Below are 21,465 nucleotides of genomic sequence, written 5' to 3'. Positions count from 1 at the left end.
GGTGCCTCAGAACATGTCCCACCAACCGATCCCTTCTTCTAGTCAAGTTGTGCCATACACTTCTCTTCTTCCCAATCCTATTCAACACCTCCTCATTAGTTATGTGATCTACCCATCTAATCTTCAGCATTCTTCTGTAGCACAACATTTTGAAAGCTTCTATTCTCTTCTTGTCCAAACTATTCATCGTTCATGCTTCACTTCCATACATGGCTACACTCCATACAAATACTTTCAGAAACGACTTCCCGACACTTAAATTTATACTCGATGTTAACAAATTTCTCTTCTTCAGAAACACTTTCCTTTCCATTGCCAGTCTACATTTTATATCCTTTCTACTTCGACCATCATCAGTTATTTTGCTCCCCAAATTTCAAAACTCGTCTACTACTTTAAGCGTCTCATTTCCTAATCTAATTCCCTTAGCATCACCCGACTTAATTCGACTACACTCCAGTATCCTCATCGTGCTTTTGTTGACATTCAATCTTATATCCTTCTTTCAAGACACTGTCCATTCCGTTCAACTGCTCTTCCAGGTCCTTTGCTGTCTGTGATTGAATTACAATGTCATAAGTGATCCTCAAAGTTTTCAGTTCTTCTCCATGGATTTTCATTCCTACTCCAAGTTTTTCTTTTGTTTCTTTTACTGCTTGCTCAATATACAGATTGAATAACTTCGGGGAGAGGCTACAACCCTGTCTCACTCTCTTCCCAACCACTGCTTCCCTTTCATGCCCCTCAACTCTTAACTGCCATCTGGTTTCTGTACAAATTGTAAATAGCCTTTCGTTCTCTATATTTTACCCCTGCCACCTTCAGAATTTGAAAGAGAGTATTCCAGTCAACATTGTCAAAAGCGTTCTCTAAGTCTACAAATGCTAGAAACGTAGGTTTGCCTTTCCTTAATCTACCTTCTAAGATAAGTCGTAGGGTCAGTATTGCCTCACGTGTTCCAATATTTCTACGGAATCCAAACTGATCTTCCCCTAGGTCGGCTTCTACTAGTTTTTCCAATGTAATTGGATAGACAAGAAAAATCTATTCACCAACCGACAACAGGAGAACATGCACACAAAAGGTATTAGGCATGCAAGCTTTTAGAGCCAGTGGCTCCTTCTTCTGGCAAAAGGGCTGAAGGGGAAGGAAGTGGGATGAGGGAGAACAACTGGTGAAGTTTAGGAAATGGGGAGTGTTTGGAAAACCAGCCAGAAGCCCTGATCAGGCGAGACTTAATAGAGAGGATGAGAAGGAAAGGCTCCTTCTCATTCCACCTGTTAATTTACCCCTGACCCAGGGTTCTGAGCACTTGGTGAGTAGATTTTTTGTATTATCCAGTTACGTTATGTTGTTGTCGTTATTATGACAGGCGCGTCCGTGACATGTAGCAATTTTGATGGAGTCTAACAATGGGCACATTCTTACACTTCATTCGACTTTCTGTTACTACATAAAAAGTTGTGTAATGTAGTAACTTTTGCTTCACAAGCGTATGTGTTTGAGATTCTTGCCATTTGTGACTCAGATTTAGCAGCAATTGAGCGATTGGTTTCTTGTGTATTGAGAAAGCCGGCTGCGGTGGCCGAGCGGTTCTAGGCGCTTCAGTCCGGAACCGTGCGACTGCTACGGTTGCAGGTTCGAATCCTGCCGCGGGCATGGATGTGTGTGATGTCCTTAGGTTAGCTAGGTTTAAGTAGTTCTAAGTTCTAGGGGACTGATGACCTCAGCTGTTAAGTCCCATAGTGCTCAGAGCCATTTGAACCATTTTGATTTTTTGTATTGAGAAACAGTTTTATTGCTTTGAAGTAGTACAATCATTTCTGCATGGTTTTCTTTCAGCTGCAGTCATAGTGGCTTATTTATTGTGTTAAATAAAGTAAGTATTGCATTTTATACAAGTTTCCTACATTCACAGATTTGAATGGAAGTGTAGTGAACAAAACTTCACGTTGTTGGGCAGATATACAATGTCTTTATGCTAAAAGTATTCTGCTGTTTAGTAGCCTTTTTTTGTCCTTAAAAGAAAACAACATTTTTCGGCAAATATTTATAATAATCAATTCAAGAGGATAATAAATAAACTGCCTTGTAATGTACTGTTTCATACCCGTCATTATGCGTAGGAAACTAAAGAAAGACAAATGTGGTGTCTCCTAGTTGTTGCTGGAGTTTTTGCATTAAAGATGCTCGCGTTTGTAAAAGTCATTCTACAAACCAACATAAGCAATTACTATCCAATTTCGCTTTCACAAGATCCCACTGAACTCAACAGTATCAATTGCTGGCCACTTGGCACAATGCTATCACAGTGGTTAACAGAAATGAATCAGACTGTCATGATTCTTATGTTAGCCTGTGTCAAATACTATGACCGTATGTTTATGCATGTATTTGAGGAAAGTTAAGAAAATAGTATGGAAAATAAAATAAGAAATAAAAATTAATATAATAGTATATAGCGGATTAAGATTAAATTTTAAATTTCATTTTACTGTATAGATGATTTCTGATTGGTCATTAGCAGAATGTGACTGAAGTTACTGAGGAATTTTTTATTTTTAAGATATTTTTCCTTAATAAGAAGTGTGTCTGGTTGACTTTTTAAGTGACAGAAGATTTCGATTTCTTTTAAGATATCCATTTGGTTCCTTTTCTTAACATTATGAAAAAAATTGGAACTTTTTGTTAATGTTTTTGAATGTATGTTTGTTTTTTAGGAGATGTAGTGCAAAAGACACTTGTTGTTATCGTTGGATTTTATGTGCTCTTTAAAATGTGAAAATTTCAAGCAGTTTGCCTGATGTATACTTTGTCACAGTTGTCACATACCCTATTTTGTATATTCGTGACTTATTAAATGGACCTGTTGCACTGGTCTTATAATATTAATAATATTGTTTTCAGTATGGAACCCAATTTTGGTATTCGTATTTTTAAAAGTTTTCGCTATTTTATTAAATATGAGTCCATAATAAGTCTTTCTCCCTTATTTATACTAATTTCATATGTGTCTGATTTGTGCTTAACTTTCAGTTTGTGTTGAAATATTTTTTAATTATTTTTGATTTGAAATTATTTACTCTGGCCAAATTTTCTAGTATTGCTTATTGTTCGTTGATTTCATTTTCATCAAGTTGAAAATTTATTAATCTCCATGTTATTTAGTGGAAATGTGCCTTTTTATGGGTTCAGGGTGGCATGATCTGTCACTTATTAATGTGTCTTTTAGTGGTTGCTTTCCAAAAGAATCCAGATTTGCATACTGAATTTTCTTTTGTTATTATTACATTAGACTAGAAAATGCCACCTCCTTTTTATATCTCTAATGTTTGTGTGTACCCAATGGCTCCTGTGTAACTACTTCTAGAACCACATAACACTTAGGTGGCATAAGAACCACTGAAGATGCCTAAAATTGTTAGACGAAACATGTTTGGTTAGAAGTAATAATCAAAGTTCAGTTGCAAAAGATAAGTAATAGTTAAAGATGCTCTCGTTTATAAATCATCAGCAGTTTATTGTGTTGCAGATCTTCCCATTTATAAAAATCATTCTACAAACTAATATAACCAATTATGATTCAGTTTTGCTCTCACAAGACCCCCCCCACCCCCCACCCCAACAGTATCACTTGCTGGCAAGTAATAGCTACAGCTACAGCTGAGGAATCATGACTGCTGGTACAGTATTAATTTTATAAAGAAAATGCAGTTCTAGTCTATAATATTCATTATTTAAAGAATGTAAACAGTAATTATTTGAATTAGCAATAGTTTTTTTGTGAATAAAACTTTTTGAATTTTTTATTTATTTGAATAATCATCTGGACAGAAACTTATTTGAATAAGCTCCATCTGTATCCTCAAACATGAATGCTGTGAGTCATAGGATCTCCGATATTAAAGTTAACGAACATATTAAAATGTTACTGCTGTTTACTAGCAGATTATGCCATAACACAAATATGTAAATTACCTTCAGTGAATGTAACACACCATATTTACTGGAGGATAAGATGACCCTGACTATGAGATCACCCCCATTTTCTTAAGGCTTCTTAAGAAAAATTTATTTTAACATACTCTGACTTAAACAGAATTACAAACTGTTTTACCGACATAAAGTACCTGCCTAAAAAGTAAACATTATACCTATTTTTAATTTGTGGCATTTATTGATTGTCTACGTTTTGATAATACAAGGAGAAATAAAATAAATAAGAGGAATTAGTTTGTATTAATTTGTGGACCATTATATTTTCTACATTTTCACTTACTAACCCTTTCATCTGTGGCATCATTATTTTTAATCATTATCATCCTAATAACACAGCTGTGGAATTTATATCTTTGTTGACACAAACATGTGGGTAGTTATTCCAAATATGTTGCAATTTTGTGTTGTGGTTACCATGGGACCAGGAAACACAGCTGATTTTATCCAAATACATATCAGATTCGATATTGATGTAAGAATGTTACACTGATTTTTGCTTCCAAACATGTTGTCTACTTGTTACTCTCTGATTTTCTGCATAGAACCAGCGGCTGACACAACCCCTTTTGTTCGTGCCATAGATCATAGTGAATATCGACAACATTGCAGCACAAAACATAAATATACCACAAGCCCTATCTAGACTTGTACCATATCCTGCAGAAATGAATACTATTGTTGAGTATATGTCCAATTTTAAAGTCAATTCAGAATTCTGACAACAAATGTATTCAGACAAATTGAAATTTAAATGTGGTAGATGTTCCTAAAAAGCCAAAGTACACAGTATAGATTCCCATGGTCGCCAGCGTGACATAATTTGCTGCCCGCTCACTACTTCCCTCCCTGCACTCATCTAGTTCTCAGCCAAGCTGTCATCACTGTCTCCCTCCAACCCTTTGGTAGTGATGCACTAGAGCAAATCTGAAACACAGACTGCAATATCTTCTAGGATACAGGTCATATGTATCAACAGCAATTAATACATAAATAAAAGATTGCATTCACAGTTCATTCCAATTCTCAAAATTTCATTCGTCCTGCGATTTACTGAGTTCTGTTGGTAATCTCTCCACAAACATCTTGCCACTGTAATTCATTCTCTCTGCAACAATTACAGTAACAGTTACCTTCTTTGATGAGTGTGTTCTTCCGCTTATTGGTGAGTAGATTTTATCTATCCAGTTAAATTATTTTGTAAACAGTTAAATCAGTTTAATATGATTTATTTCATGTGTTAGACATTTTATTCTGGATTAATTGTCCTTGTTTCATGTTCTAAAACTGCTTAAAAGCCAGTACCAGTTACACCTTTACCCAGTATTCTAATGCGAGAACAGCAACTGAATCTGTCATTTGCAATCCACTTGGTAAGTCATTACAGCCTCTCATAATCAAATAAAGTATTGAGCTTGGTTGAGAAGCAAGTAATGTTTTCTGAAGGACAACATTTCTGCTTTTTAATGTTATCTTTATTTAAAAAGCAGCATCAATGTTTGTACAAGAAATTGTATTGCAGACCTGTTCAAATACAACAGGAGTTCTTAAGATAATAGAATGTAGCGCTGTTTCCATATGTGCTTAAAAAATTGTCAAATTTTAAGCAGAGTGATAGATTGTTGTAGTGGGTAGTTCATAGTTTCTCTAGTGTGCATGAGTAAAGGTCACGTGATTGTTTGAGCAACATCAATACTGCATAAAGCGCTTCAGCGTATCGGGAAATCTCGAGCCTGTGTGAGTGCAAGTATTATTTGCTCAACCCAGCTCTTCTGATGAAATGTTCAAAATTTATCTGCACGTGACTTCAATACACATAGCTTCATCTGTAAATGTAAGAGGTGTGTTCAAAAAGTAAAGTGATTTTATATTTTTATCAAAAAATACTTATTTATTCATCATCTTTCATGTCGTCCCCTTCAAAGTACTCCCTCTCAGATACAATACACTTGAGCCAGTGCTTCTTCCGATCCTTGAAGCTCTCATAAGTACTTTTTGGTACAGCCTTGAGTACTTCCAGCGATGCAGTTTTTATTTCCTTAATCATTGAAAATCTTCATCCTTCCACAGGTCTCTTCAGTTTTGGAACCAGGAAAAAATTGCAGAGGGCCAAATCTGGTGGCTTAGGCATGATTGTCATGTTGTTTTTGGCCATAAAATCTCTCTCAAGCAACAATGAATGAGGAGGTGCATTGTCGTGATGCAAAAGTCATGAATTGTTTTTCCACAATTCCAGCTGTTTTTCACGTATTGCTTCTCACAAATGGTGTGTAATATCAAGGTAATAATCCTTATTGACCGTATGACCTTGAGGCAAAAATTCTTGATGCAGTACGCCACGGTAATTGGAAAAAAAAAGAAACAGTGAGGAAAACTTTGAAGTTTGATTGAACTTGATGTACTTTTTTCGGTCTTCGCTCTCCAGGATGCTTCCATTGGTTTAGACATCATAACTGCGAACCCATGTTTGATCACCAGTTATGACCCTTTTGTGCAAATCAGGATCGCCATTGATGTCATTCAAGAACTCCTGAGTGATGCTCATGGGGCGGTTCTTCCGATCAAAATTGAGAAGTTTTGGAGCAAACTTCGCTGACACACGCCTCATGCTCAAAACACCTGAAAAAATTTCGTGACATGAACTGACCAATATGCCAACATCCTCAGCAACTTCTCTTACTGTAATTCGACAATTTCCCAAAACAGTTTTCTTCATAGCTTCAACGTTATCATCTGTCGTTGTGCTGGGATGTCCAGAGTGAAGTTCGTCATTGGCAACTTCGCGGACATCTTGAAAGTGCTTATACCACTTGTAAACAATTTTTTTACTTACTCACCATATGCCACTGTCAACATTTCAAGTGTTTTAGAGCATTTGATTCCATTTGCATTTGATTCCATTTTTCACATTAAACTTGATGCAAGTTCTTTGCTCCATTTTTTTTTTATAATAATCGAAAATAGCCGAGTGCACAAAAACATGTCTAACCTTTCTATCTGTCAAAAACAAACGAAGTTTTCTGTGTACTTGAAACCGTGAACATATGTTTGGGACATGTGTACCAACATAACAAAAGAAAAAAAGATTGATAATCGAATGTACGTGCCCACACAATTTGAAAAGTCACTTTTTGAACAGCCCTTGTATACTCTATTAAACAACCTAAAAATGTTAATTGCAGCAGCAATAGTTTAATCTGTGCCTACAAAGTGACCCTGTATTTTTCGAATGACAAATTTGAAGAGAAAACTTTTGTCTTAAAATCAAATAAACAAGATATTGTTGAAGTCAAGGCCATTATAATCTAATGTTAACTCAGCTGGACAAGGATTGGGAACGTGATCAACTATGGTAGTTATCAAAAGAACTGTCCAGAAAATCATGTGAATTGATTGATTGAAACTACAGAAAACTTAAACAGGAAAGCAATTAATCTATTGGAGGAAACTGAGAGCTAACATATCCACAGTGGATCCATACAGTAAAACAGTCACCGGTGACTCTGAACGAAACTAAGATTTTGTAATCATAGGACCCCAAGAAAGCAGTTGCTGAGCATCCATATATAGATTAGTGTGACAAGGAGTAGATGCCTAAAGTCCTGTGGATGTATCAGTTGTCCATTTGTATGTTTGACTGTCTAAAGTAAATAATTTTGTTGTGCTGACAAGTGGTAAGATCATTGGGTTGCAGCTAAAATTTCTGAAGTTATCCCATGGTAAACACTCTTGCGACACTTTATTGTTCATTTTATGGAGAACATACTTTTGCCAGTAGGAAAACAAGTGTAAACGTTCCTTAGGTTGACACTCTTCACTCCGTTATCACATTTTCTGTTTACATGATCAAGCTGTAAGGCAAAAAGAGAGCATTGAGACCATTAGAGTATATTCAAGCAATGAAAGCATACATACCGTATTTACTCGAATCCAAGCCGCACTTTTTTTCCGGTTTTTGTAATCCAAAAACCCGCCTGCGGCTTAGAATCGAGTGCAGTGGAAGTTCTGAAAAATGTTGGTAGGTGCCGCCACAACTAACTTCTGCCGTCGAATTATGTAGCGCCACACAGGCATGCTTTGCAGGCACAAAGGCACTGGCGTCAAAACCTCTGCATCAGTAAATTTAAAAAAAAAAAAAAAAAAAAAAGTGTAAGACGAACTTTTTTTCACCGCCCCGAGTTTCGACCACTGCATTTTCATACATTATCCAACGAAGTAAATACAAATTCCGTATTGTTCATCTTCGAATGTAGCAGCATTTCAACGTACTACGAAAATCTGACTGGCAAGATTGTTTGGGATGTTTGTCAATATGGCCAAATCTACGTTCTGAATTTTTTCCTACCTGTGACAAGAGATCGTTGCTAATAAGAACTTTTATGAATTGTGAATCGCATGCAGTATTCTTTTCATCATAAGAATAATACCGTACGAATATAAACATGTTGCCATGTATTCATTCGTGTTTGCTGCTATCTCATTTAAATCCTGTCTGCCTAATAAACTACGAAACTAGGGTAAGACTACAGCAAACGCGGAATAATATACATATCATGCCATGTTTATATTCGTATTGTTCTTATGCCTAATAGTGATACAGTCAGAAGTGAAGCACGACAATTGACAAGATTTTTAAATCTAAGATGACTAATTTCTGTGCAGAATGTAATGTACTACAGAGGCGTCTGCAAAGATTTTCAACCGGAGAAAAATTTTCGCTAAACTCTCGTTCAGAACATCTTCTATCATACACAGTCTATTATTTGGTTCTTGTTGATCATTATCAAAGAAAGCAGCAGTGTAAGTAACCGCAAATAGCAAGCAGTCTCTTGCCATTGTTTCGCTAATGAGACGATTCCTCTTTTTTTTTTTTTTTAAAAAAAATTGTAAGCGGTGGTAGCGCGCACAAAAGCAAGCCATGCCGCGAGCGGCGACAGGTCGTAAACACTCAGTATCAGAATGCGACAAACAATGCATGACACAGTACAGTAATGCATTTTCAGCTTAGAGTGACGTAAACATCTATAACAAAGAGAACGACACTTACCAGATCAAAGAAAAATAAGCAATCAATTCAAACCCGACGAAGCACGTGAAAAAGGAATGGTACCCCTATAAATAGGTACGGAGCACCTGACGCATAGCAATGGCTACATGGTAAAGCTTAACTGCTAAGCTTAAGACTCGAACCAAACTACTGTAGCTGTATAGTCATTCATTCGACCTAAATTGTGTCTCATATTACAGTGGACCAACTTTGTTTCGATTTGGATGTGCGACCTAAAACTTTTCTCTCCCTTGGAATTTCGAGTCTCAAATTTCAGGTGCGGCTTAGAATCGGGAAAATTTTTTTTCCTTGATTTCGAGTCTCATTTTTCAGGTGCGGCTTAGATTCGAGTGCGGCTTAGTTTCGAGTGCGGCTTAGATTCGAGTAAATACGGTATACTATTCTTATACATCTCACAGATGAATTGTAACTGACTCCCCAGCTTCCCACCCCTTCCACCCTTTCTAGCTCTGCTTCCTTACAATATATTTGCAAGCATTTGATAGGGAACAACTGATGTATTGTTTTGATATCTGCTGTATCAGTGATGTCACTCGTATCCAATAGTTTGAGTGTTGTGATCTTCAGGTAGTAATAAATCTTTCATCCCATGGTAACTTTTGTTGCTCATTGTCAATAGGGAAATTAGGATTGTTCCTTCTCTTTTCTTCTTTTAATACTGCTAACTAGTCTGAATAATCAAACCCAGGTCTTGGAAAAAAGCACAGGTCACACCCGTCCACAAGAAGGGGTTTAGAAACATTCTTTATTTGTATGGGCATTAGTAGTAATATTGTTTCATGATAACAGTTTAATTTGTGTGATCCATTTTTATTTTGCAGATCCTGAAGAAACCCCATTGCCAAATACGGATTTATCAAGACTGACAGAGGAACGAAAAGTATATGTGCGGCGAGTATCAAGTCATGTGTCACAATTGACTCGGAGAGCTGCAAATCGCTACAGAGACAGTCACTACACACATCTCTTTGACTGTGCTCTGCTTATTGGTCTCAACCTTGATTGTGAGAAGAGAGTAAAGGTTCCTTATATCAAGTCCAAATATCCCCCTCAGGTGAGGTTCAAAATGACATTAATTGTATTTATAACACTGGGGAACATTTTGTAACACAATTTCTGTTGAATTCTATTTTTGATCCGTTTTAGAGTTAAATAGGCTTGTTTATTTCAAAACTGTGGGCAGTTTTCTTCTACCACATCATGTTTTTTCTGTACTCTGTATGTGAATGTGACTACCGTGGAACACAACAAGCACTATTGCTCTCCTATTGGCTGACATAAACCTTTTCGAACAGACGAGGAGAGGGATGAATGATGCCGTAGCAAACTAGCAACAGGTTCATATTATATATATCAGTTCAGTTATGCTTGCAATACTGTAGTGAGACATTCTGTGTCACTCTGATACAGTGAAGCGCATTCTGATGTTGAGTCTGAGCTCTTGTTTATATACCTGGATTAGCAGGGTTTAGTTTTTATTTATGTATGAATAAAAACCTTTCCTTACGTCTGCCTTTAGTAGTTCATGTTGTAAGTGCTTAAACAGCTATGATTCATTTTGTTTATAAGTGGCAGTTTTACCATTCCCAGTCAGAGAACAAACATTGTTACATTTTTAAGGCAAGCCTATTGTGCCTATTTTAAAATGGAATTTGGGGTTAAGATAAATCATGGGTCTTTTACAAAGTTTGCAAGCATAATGTTTACATATGTCATCCAAAGAAATGTGATAAACTTCCATTTTTGTACACCTATAATTAGGTGAAAGCCTTTATATCTCTCAATTAATTGTTACTTCCCTATAGTGAAAACTCCAGGATACAACAAGAAAAAAAAATGTAAAATAATCCTAGTTTCCCCATCAGCTGTATGCCTGCTGTGTTCATCAACTGAAATCCCAGTGCCAGTTTTCAAAGAATTACGCTCTTTGGAAATATAGGAGTATGAGTCTGGTAAAGATCAACATGACCCCAAAATGAAGATTTTGCCTTTGAAGATGATACTGTTTGTGTGAGATTTCAGCAGCATGAGTTGAACTATTCGAAACAGTGTGTGGGACTAGCCAAAAACACTTCAGAACTGTTAGCATCAAGACAGCATGAAAAAAACTTGCTTCAAAAAGAAGCTGAGGTATCCTACATTCAATTAGCAGAAAGTGCATTTCTGCACTATTTTTGAATTGATGATGGATTAGTATATTGCCATAATGTATGTGGTTCAGTGTAGGAGTTGGGAGTTCCAGCCTATAACACTACTGAATGGTGATAATTAATCGATAGCTCAAAGCGAAACTTGAAGTGTATTTTCTTCCACACTAGAAATTTAATTGATGCAATCCCAACAGGCCATTCAGTTTGACTGGGTAAAGAATATGAAGACAGAGAGAGATTTCAGTGTGTTGCAGAGGTTGGCAACTTGTTTTAAATTTTCAGAAATGTAAAATTTTGCACTTCACAAAGCAAAAAAATGTAATATGCTATGACTATAATATCAATGAGTCACTGTTGGAATCTGCCACCTCATACAAGTACCTGGGTGTAACACTTTGTAGGGATATGAAATGGAATGATCACATAGGTTCATTTGTGGGTAAAGCTAGTGGTAGACTTTGGTTTATTGGTAGAATCCTGGGAAAGTGCAATCTGTCTACAAAGGAGATTGCTTGCAAATAACTCGTGTGTCCGGTTCTAGAATATTGCTCAAGTGTGTGGGATCCATACCAGATAGGACTAACAGGGGATATTGAATGTGTACAGAGAAGGGCAGCATGAATGGTCACAGGTTTGTTTAATCCGTGGGAGTGTGTCCCAGAGATACTGAAAAGGAACTGAACTGGAAGACTCTTAAAATAGATGTAAACCATCCCAGGCGGGGGTCAGGGATTTTCTCTGTCTCGTGATGACTGGGTGTTGTGTGATGTCCTTAGGTTAGTTAGGTTTAAGTAGTTCTAAGTTCTAGGGGACTGATGACCATAGATGTTAAGTCCCATAGTGCTCAGAGCCATTTGAACCATTTTTAAACCATCTCAAGAAAGTCTATTAACAATGTTTCAAGAACTGGCTGTAAATGATTACTCTTGGAATATACCACAACTCCCTATATATTGCTCACACAGGGATCATGAAGATAAGATTAGAATAATTACTGCACACACAGAGACATTCAAACTGTCATTTTTCCCGTGGTCCATATGTGAATGGAACAGGAAGAAATGCTCCTGACTGGTCCAAAGGGGCATACTCTGCCATGTACCTCATGGTGGTTTTCAGAGTATAGATGTAGACATACAGTCATTGCTTTGTTGCTATATCACATGAACCAGTGGATCATTTGTGTTGACCTTAAAATGGTCTGCTTCATCCTTGGCCAGCAACATGATATACCTTGTATTCTTGTTATTTATGTATGTGGGACAGCAGGCCTTGTGAGAAGCATTGGGTGAAATCGAATTGGCTGCCGAAATATGACCTGAAACCTGGTGATCCAAACATACAGAAAGAACATTATATTTCCCCCTCTGCTTATAAAACTGGGCCTCATGAAGCAATTTGTTAAAGCTTTTTCAGTTGAAGGTGACTTTCTAGTATTTCATTTCAGCATTTCCTGGCCTGTCATCGGAAAAGATACAGGCCGGAGTGTTTGATGGTCTACAGATTCGGCTGCTCGCTAAAGATAAACATTTCATTGGAACAGTTACGCAACTTGAAAAGAATGCTTGGTTGGCATTCAAAAACACTGTCAAAGGCTTTCTTGGAAATACATGAGCACAGTATTACACCAAAATTGTCCAGCAACTCTGGGAGAGCTTCAGAATGCTTGATTGCAAAATGAGCATGAAATTGCATTTTTTTATATAGCCTCCTCGCTGACTTCCTGGAAAATGTTAGTGCAGTCAGTGATGAGCAATTTCGTGGAGGTTTGGCCATGGAGGTGGTATATCAAGGTAGATGGGTGTACATATGATGGCTGACAACAGATGGAGCGTAAGTGAGATTGCTGATAGATTAAAAACTCCATAAGAAGCTATAAGTGAGAGTTTTTATCGTAATATATATGTTTACTATTTGGTAAAAAAAAACTTTAGTTTTGTATGCTTTTTTGAGACAAAAGAGAGTATCCTATAGTTGAAAAAGTTAACGTGACAGACAAAAATCTGGGGTTGTTTTTGGACTCAGAGGCGAAAAATTAATCAAAAACAAATTGCAGATCCAAGCAACCAAACTGCTGTTATCCAGTATAATTCTGCATTAGGAATAAGCATATTCCAGAATGAGATTTTCACTCTGCAGCGGAATAATTTATATAATCTATCGTAGATCCTTTGAACAAAAAGCCATGCCCAGGTCTTGGAAAAAAGCACAGGTCACACCCGTCTACAAGAAGGTTATTAGAAGTGATCCACAAAACTATCATCCAATATCCTTGACATCTATTTGTCGTAGAATCTTAAAACATATTCTGAGCTCAAACATAAGGTATCTTAAACAGAAATGCAGTCCGAAAACAAAGAAAGTAGGTTACAGTACACTCGTTCGCCCACTGCTTGAATACTACTCACCAGTGTGGGATCCTTACCAGATAGGGTTGAGAGAAGAAATAGAGAAGATCCAACAGAGAGCAGCGCGCTTTGTTACAGAATCATTTATTAATCGCGAAAGTGTTACAGAGATGATAGACAGACTCCAGTGGAAGACTCTGCAAGAGAGACGCTCAGTAGCTCGGTACGGGCTTTTGTTGAAGTTTCGAAAACATACCTTCACCGAGGAGTCTAGCAGTATATTGCTCCCTCCTACGTATATCTCGCGAAGAGATCTTGAGGATAAAGTCAGAGAGATTAGAGCCCACACAGAGGCATACCGACAATCCTTTCCACAAACAATACGAGACTGGAATAGAAGGGAGAACCGATAGAGATACTCAAGGTATCCTCTGTCACACACTGTCAGGTGGCTTGCGGAGTGTAGATGTAGATGACCTCCCCAATTCTAACCAGCATGGATTTTGAAAACATTGATAATGTGAAACCCATCTCGCACTTTTTTCACATGACATACTGAAAGCCTTGGATCAGGGCAGTCAGCTAGACGGAGTATTTCTTGATTTTCACAAAAGCATTTGACTCAGTAGCACACCTATGTTTACTGTAAAAAGTACGATCATATGGAGTATCAAGTGAAATTTCTGATTGGGTTTGAGACTTTTTGGTAGGAAGGACGTATGTTACCTTGAATGGACAGTCATTGTCAGATGTAGAAGTAACTTCGGAAGTACCCCAGGGAAGTGTGTTGGGACCCTTGCTGTTCATTTTGTATATTTATGACTTTGCAGACAATATTAACACGTACATCAGGCTTTTTGCAGATGATGCAGTTATCTGTAATGAAGTATTATCTGACAGAAGCTGCATAAATATTCAGTCAGATATTGATAAGATTTCAAAGTGATGCAAAGATTGGCAACATGCTTTAAATGTCCATAAATGTGTAAAATTGTGCACTTCACAAAACTGTGAAGTAGTATCCTATGACTGTAGTATTAATGAGTCACTGCCGGAATCGGCCAACTCATACAAATACCTAGGTGTGACACTTTGTAAGGATGTGAAATGGAATGATCACATAGGCTCAGCCATGGGTAAAGCAGGTGATAGACTTTGGTTTATTGGTAGAACGCTGGGGAAGTGCAGTCAGTCTACAAAGAAGATTGGTTACAAATAACTCTTGCAACCGGATCTAGAATATTGCTCAAGTGTGTGGGACCTGTATCAGGTAGGACTAACGTGGGATATGGAACATATACAGAGAAGAGCAGCACAAATGTTTATAGGTTTGCTTGATCCATGGGAGAGTGTCACAGAGGTATTGAAGGAACTTAACTGGAAGACTCTTGAAGAGAGACATAAACTTTCTGAGAAAGTCTATACTACTACCCTCACTCACAGAGGAATCATGAGGATAAGATTAGCATAACTACTACACGCACGGAGGCATTCAAAATATCATTTTTCTGACGCTCCATACATGAATAGAATGGGAGGAAACCCTAATAACTGGTACAGTGGGATGTACCCTCTGCTTTGCACCTCACGTGTTTTGTTTAGTGTAGCTGTAGATGTGTATTTAGATATAAACTTCAGCAAAATCCAACTTCTGTTACATTACATATTTACACAAAAAGTACTCTAGTACTTAACCTTTAACATGAAATAAAAATATAAACAAATAAATTTAGGTGAGGTTTATTTTGTGTTTGTTGTAAACAGATTTGAAGCTGAGTGCGCAATTACCCTTTTACAAACTTTTCACTTTGTAATGTGTAATATAAGAGGAAATGTGAAACTTTAGTGTTATGAACTCGAACAAACGCTAACACATCTTTTTTACCTAATATAGACAATATTAACTGTTAAAACCCAGTCAATAAAATAACTTTACAACAGTACGAAATGACTGTCTCATTTGCGACCAAAGGTGGCACAAGTCTGTAACTTTCCAATCACCATGTTCCATTTGTAATTTACATTCAGGATCAAAGGTAACTGAAATTAAAGAAAGAACTGGTACACCTGCCTAATATCGTGTAGCGTCCCCGCGAGCACACAGAAGTGCCAACAACACTATGTGGCATGGACTCGATTAATGTCTGAAGTAGTGCTGGAGGGAATTGACACCATGAATCCTGCAGGGCTGCCCTAAATCCATAGGAGTACAAGGAGGTGAAGGTCTCTTCTGAACAGCACATTGCTAGGCATCCCAGATATGCCCATTAATGTTCATGTCTGAGGAGTTTGGTGGCCAGAAGAAGTCATCAAGGGTACACAAGTGGGCCTTTGGCTCCAAAAGCATATATTGATGATGTTTTGTTGAATGGTTCATACGTTGGCTCTTGTTGATGGCCCAGCATTGATATCTGCAGCAATTTGCGAAAGGGTTGCACTTCCATCACATTGAACAATTCTCTTCAGTCATTGTTGGTCCCGATCTTCCAGGATCTTTTTCCAGCCACAGCGATTTCAGAGATTTGATATTCTACTGGATTCCTAATATTCACAGCACGCTCGTGAAATGGTCATATGGGAAAATCCCCACTTCATCGCTATCTCGGTGATGCTATGTCCCATTGCTTGTTCACTGACTATAACACCATGTTGGGCAAACTCACTTAAATCTTGATAACCTGCCATTGTAGCCGCAGTATCTGATCTAATAACTGTGCCACATACTTCTTGTCTTATATAGGCATTGTCGACTGCAGCGCCATATTCTGCCTGTTTACATATCACTGTATTTGAATATGCTTGCCTATATCAGTTTCTTTGGCGCATCAGTGTATAGAAGGCTATGTTCTGACTGACTCATTTATCATCGCCCAGCCCAAACCTATAAGGATAGAAACTTGAAATTTGAAGAAGGGATGAAATGGGGGATGAAAGTTTTTCTGGAAATATTTAGTTGTGCAATATTTTTTGAAGGTAAATCTTTGAAAAATTGTGTTTGGCTTCTCTGTTAGAAATAAAATATGCACAAGTCACTGTTTTTGGAAATTCAATCCCTTTGGGGGTGAAATAGAGGTTTTATGAAAATATTTCATTGTGAAAGAATTTTTAAAGCTAAATCTCTGAAAATTGGTGTTTGGCTTCTCGGTTAGAAATTAAAAAATATGTGTTTCACTGTTTTTAGAAGTTCAACCCCAAAGGAGGTGAAATAGGGTCAGGTTGATTCACTGACTCGTCATTGTCCAGCCTAAACCACTGAGGATAGAAACATAAGGTTTGTAGAGGGTGTGGATCTTATACTGTTGGCATCATTTAAGTAGTTATCCAAAACTTCACTCCCAAGAGGGTGAAATAGCAGATGAAAGGCTTTTTGAAAGTAAGTCACTATTAAAGGAATTTTGAAGCTAGAACTATGAAAACTGGCATTGGATTTCTCAGGCAGAAAATAAAAAAATACGTGTTTCAGCATTTTTGGAAATTCAACCACTCAGCAGGTAAAATAGTGGGTGCAAGTTTTTTTAAAATAAATAATTACTAAAGAGCAACCAAAGGATTTTTAAGGGTACATGTATGAAAATTGGTATTTGACTTCTCAATTAGACATAAAAAAATTCAACTCCTAAGGCAATGCAAGAGGGGATGAGAATTTTTAAGAAAATGTGTCGATACATTTAAAAAAAAAAAGCTAAATTTATGAAAATTGACATTTCACTTCTCGGTTAGATATAAAGAAATTTTTGTTAGGGGATGAAAGTTGCTATGGAAATATCTCTACAAGAACACAAAAGACGTGATTAACAACTTCAGCTGCCAGAATCAGTTTTTGGTCAGAAGTACTTTCGGAAAAGACTGTGCTTGCTTTTATGACATTAATTAGCATGAAAAGCTTAGAAGGTGCTGCAATTATATTAAATAAAAACAAAACAAAAAAAATTTCTGCAGGGCATACAGTCTGTGCGAGTGAAGCACCGGGCGTTACGCTAGTTTAATATAGAACTGGATGCAACTCATTATTGTTACGCTATCTGGACATGTCTCATGAGCCAAATAAAAATTTCAGTTTCTCACAAACTTCACATCCTTTCTTCCAACTGCAGAGGGCATTACACAGTATTAGAAGGCTGTCATCTCAAGTAGTGTGGACATAAGGTAATGTTTAGGTATCTACAAAGCATTCAAATTTCACTGAGATCAAATTCTTCTACTCTTTGTGTAACACACACTGAGTCACTGGATTACACACACCTTTCTGTTGACAAGCAGAACTGCCTTTCCTCAGGTGACAATGGTGACGCATCATTGTAGTATTTGGTGAATTTTTACCTTTACTCCTAAATTATTTACAGTCATTCTAGGCCTTAAAACACATCACTTCATTAAACAATCACTATTTATGCAGTTGTCATCTTCTTCACAATTACTAATTACGTGGAAATGCTCAATATCTTGTTCCATTACGTAAACAATGCTTGCCTTTTTAGAAAGCAACTCATTATGCAGAGTTGTGAAATTATGGGACAGAACTGCTAGCCAGTAACTTACTTACTGGGGTCAACATTTCAGTACTGCCGATAAATGTATGTAAAAGTATATACACTATACTAGCTTTCAGAACTAACTGTTATTTCCTCAAAGAGCAGAGAGGGGTAGGTTGAGAAATGTTAAAAAGGAAGGCTAGGTCACACACACTTCAGGATGAGAGGAAGAGGGAGACAGAAATGAGATATGGAACAATACTTGATACCTCTAATGGCAATAATGAGTGAAAGAGAGAGATTTTGTTTTTTCTTTCTATAGGTACCATAGACTTTGTGTAATTTCTTAACATAAAAAACTCAAGAGCCCCTTCCTGTCTGAACAGAACACAGAAATTGATCCATCATATGTCCACAGTTACACACGCAAATATTTATTTTTGTTTCTCTCTCTCTCTCTCTCTGTCTCTCTCTCTCTCTCTCTTTCTCTTTTCCTGCAGGAATAAAGGACAGGAGGAGCCAACCAGTTGCAGAAAAGGTGGTTTTCAAATGACTTTGACCATGTTTTCAATGGATCCATACATGTCTTCTGCAGAAGTACAGGCAGCGTCACATTAGCAGTTAACTTGGTAAAAGCTGCCTCCACATGACATTTATCGGCAGTTGTCTGTATCTCAATATGTAAAAATTACAGTCCATAGAATCAAGGGTTGTCACATCAGTAGTAACAATCCCATGAATAACAGACCATGTTAGTAGTAGCTACATACCTACTCATGAGATGGCATGTGGCTACTAACATATTCTGTTATTCTAAGTGATTGTTTTTCCTGATGTGACAAGCCCTTGATTCTAGTGGCCTTTATTTTTACATATGGACATACAGACCATTGCTGATAAATGTATATGGAGACAGCTTTTACTGAATGAATTGCTAATGTGAAACTGTTTGTCCTTCTGAAGAAGACAGGTATAGATCTGCCAAAAACTTGGTCAAGGTCATTTGAAAACCATTTTTTGCAAGTGGTTGGCAGTCCTTTATTCCATCTATTCTGTAACCATTGCTGTAGTGCAGTTGTGTTCAAAATATTGTTTCTCTTTCTCAGTAATGCAAACTCCTGTAACTGATCTCACTACTAGGCTAAATTCATAGAATCAGTTGGTGGTTGCTTGACTTATTGTGTATTTCATGAAAATGAAAATCCCGTGTGAATATCAGCACCATTTCAAAATCTTAAACATGGCTGAGAAACAGCAACTGTGTAATTCAGAATAGATTGAAAAATCAGCCAACCAGTTGCAAATAAAGGTTTATTATCATTTGACCATGGTTTCCGTATTTTTAAAAATATCTTCTTCAGAAGTATTGGCCCTAAAAATGTATACACCAGTTACAAATTAATTTTTTTAAACGTAATAAAATATCAGTAGAAAAATATTTGTGAAGTAAATGCAGTCACTTATTACATCACATGATGCAATAGGTGTCACAAGATAAAATATTTGTGACAGTTACATGTACATTATATCAGAGACTAAGGCCAACTGTTACAAATATACAGACTCAGGTGACCAGGAAAAACTGGGCTACAGAGGTCACTAAATACATGCGCGTAAGAACCGCTCCTTTGTTGTGTTGAACAACAGCATTTTATTGTAAAGCAGGTACGTAAATTCCTCTACAAGGCTATTAAAAATATAAAAATTTACAGATGTACATTATGAATAAAATTATTAATACATTTCCTGGCAGAGTTATATTGTACAAAAATTCAGCGTGCAGAAGGTAGAGTTCTGTTTACAAAAGATCAATGTTACAAATGCACTGGGGAAAGAAGAACAAACAAAAGTTAAGTTAAAACAACCTCACTATAGGAAAAAAATGTGATATATTTATATTTATACATTATGTAATACATTTATATTTAATGTAAACCTCTAAATTGTAGCATTTGTTAGTGACCTTCTATAAGAAATTGTCATATTGCTTAAATGTAAAATTACGCTACTTAACAGCAGGAAGACGCAGTGCTTACACACATGTATACAGCGCCTACTGTGTCCCATTCTTCTCATAAGTTAAGCTTCTGCAGTGTTAAGTGGAAGTTTTTTTTCGTATAGTGAGGTGGTTTTAGCTTATATTTTGTCTTCTTTCCCCATTGCATTTGTGACAGTGATCTTTTGTAAACAGAACTCTATGTTCAGCAGGCTGAATTTTTGTACAATATTACTCTGTCAGCAAATGTAGTGATAATTTTATATGGAATGTATATCTGTAAATTTTTATATTTTTAATAGCCTTGTAAATTTTTATATTTTTAATAGCCTTGTAGAGGAATTTTCATACTTACTTTATTATAAAATGCTGTTGTTCAATACAACCAAGGCATGGTTCTTATGCGCATGTATTTAGCACCCTCTGCAGCCCAATTTTTACGTATCGCCTGAGTTTTTATATTTGTAGCAATTGCCCTTAGTCTCTGGCATAAGGTACATGTAACTTACACAAATATTTTACCTTGTGATACTTGTTGCATCATGTGATGTAATATGTGAGTACGTTAACTGCACAAATATTTTTCTGTTGATATTTTATTATGTTTAAAAAAAAAATTTGTAACTGGTGTATACATTTTTAGGGCCAATACTTCTGAAGACGATATTTTTACAAATATCAAAACTGTGGTCAAGGGATAATAAACCTTTATTTGCAGCTGGTTGGCTGATTTTTCAATCTATTATTATCAGCACCATGTTCTCAACATTGAAGTGCAAACTAAAATTATAAAATTTATAATTTCAATTACTATTTTTCTTGTGTGATGAATACCTCTACATTGAACACTGTAAAATACAAGGAAGGGAAAAAATAGTAGGTAGTCTCAAGTAACTCACTTTATGCATTGAAGAAAAATAGTGTTGCATATGCTGAGGGTTTTGACATATGAAATCACAGTGGAAACCAATTTTCTGTGCAGAGTATGAATGTGTGGTTAATTTTTTCCTAACTGTAGATGAGGTGACACTACAATTACAATGTTCAAGAAAATAATTCTCTAGCAGGCTACAGATTTAAGAGAATTTCAAGTCTACTGAATCTGCCCAATGGGAAAGTATGTGGAGTAATTAAAATAATGTCACTTCCAACCAATATAAAATGGACAGTTGGCCTCTGGAGATCATGGTTGGTTACCTGAAATCACATGAAGTACTGCCATTCAGTGAATGTACAAGTCCCTGTTCTTGTTGAATGAACGGAATGCAGGCAGGAACAAATTGATTTTCCTCTTGCTACTTGTGCTGTTGTCCAGCCCCGGTAGCTGAGTGGTCAGCGCGCCAGAATGTTAATCCTGAGGGCCCAGGTTCGATTCCCAACTGGGTCGGAGATTTTCTCCTCTCGGGGACTGGGTGTTGCGTTGTCCTAATCATCA

At 36.8% G+C, this 21,465-nt stretch overlaps 1 protein-coding gene across 1 annotated transcript in view; it reads left to right on the top strand.

Annotated features, from left to right (window-relative positions):
- LOC126418739 (uncharacterized) overlaps positions 1-21,465 on the top strand; it is a 126,307-nt gene that overhangs the window by 44,320 nt on the left and 60,522 nt on the right. Inside the window, exon 4 of the mRNA XM_050085655.1 lies at positions 9,886-10,118. Coding sequence (XP_049941612.1) covers positions 9,886-10,118 — 233 coding nt within the window. The remainder of the gene's footprint in view (positions 1-9,885; positions 10,119-21,465) is intronic.

The sequence above is a fragment of the Schistocerca serialis genome, chromosome 9, assembly GCF_023864345.2.
Source record: "Schistocerca serialis cubense isolate TAMUIC-IGC-003099 chromosome 9, iqSchSeri2.2, whole genome shotgun sequence".
NCBI lineage: Eukaryota > Metazoa > Arthropoda > Insecta > Orthoptera > Acrididae > Schistocerca > Schistocerca serialis.
Note: the sequence above shows the minus strand (reverse complement) of the source record. Positions and strands in the feature narration are given on the sequence as shown.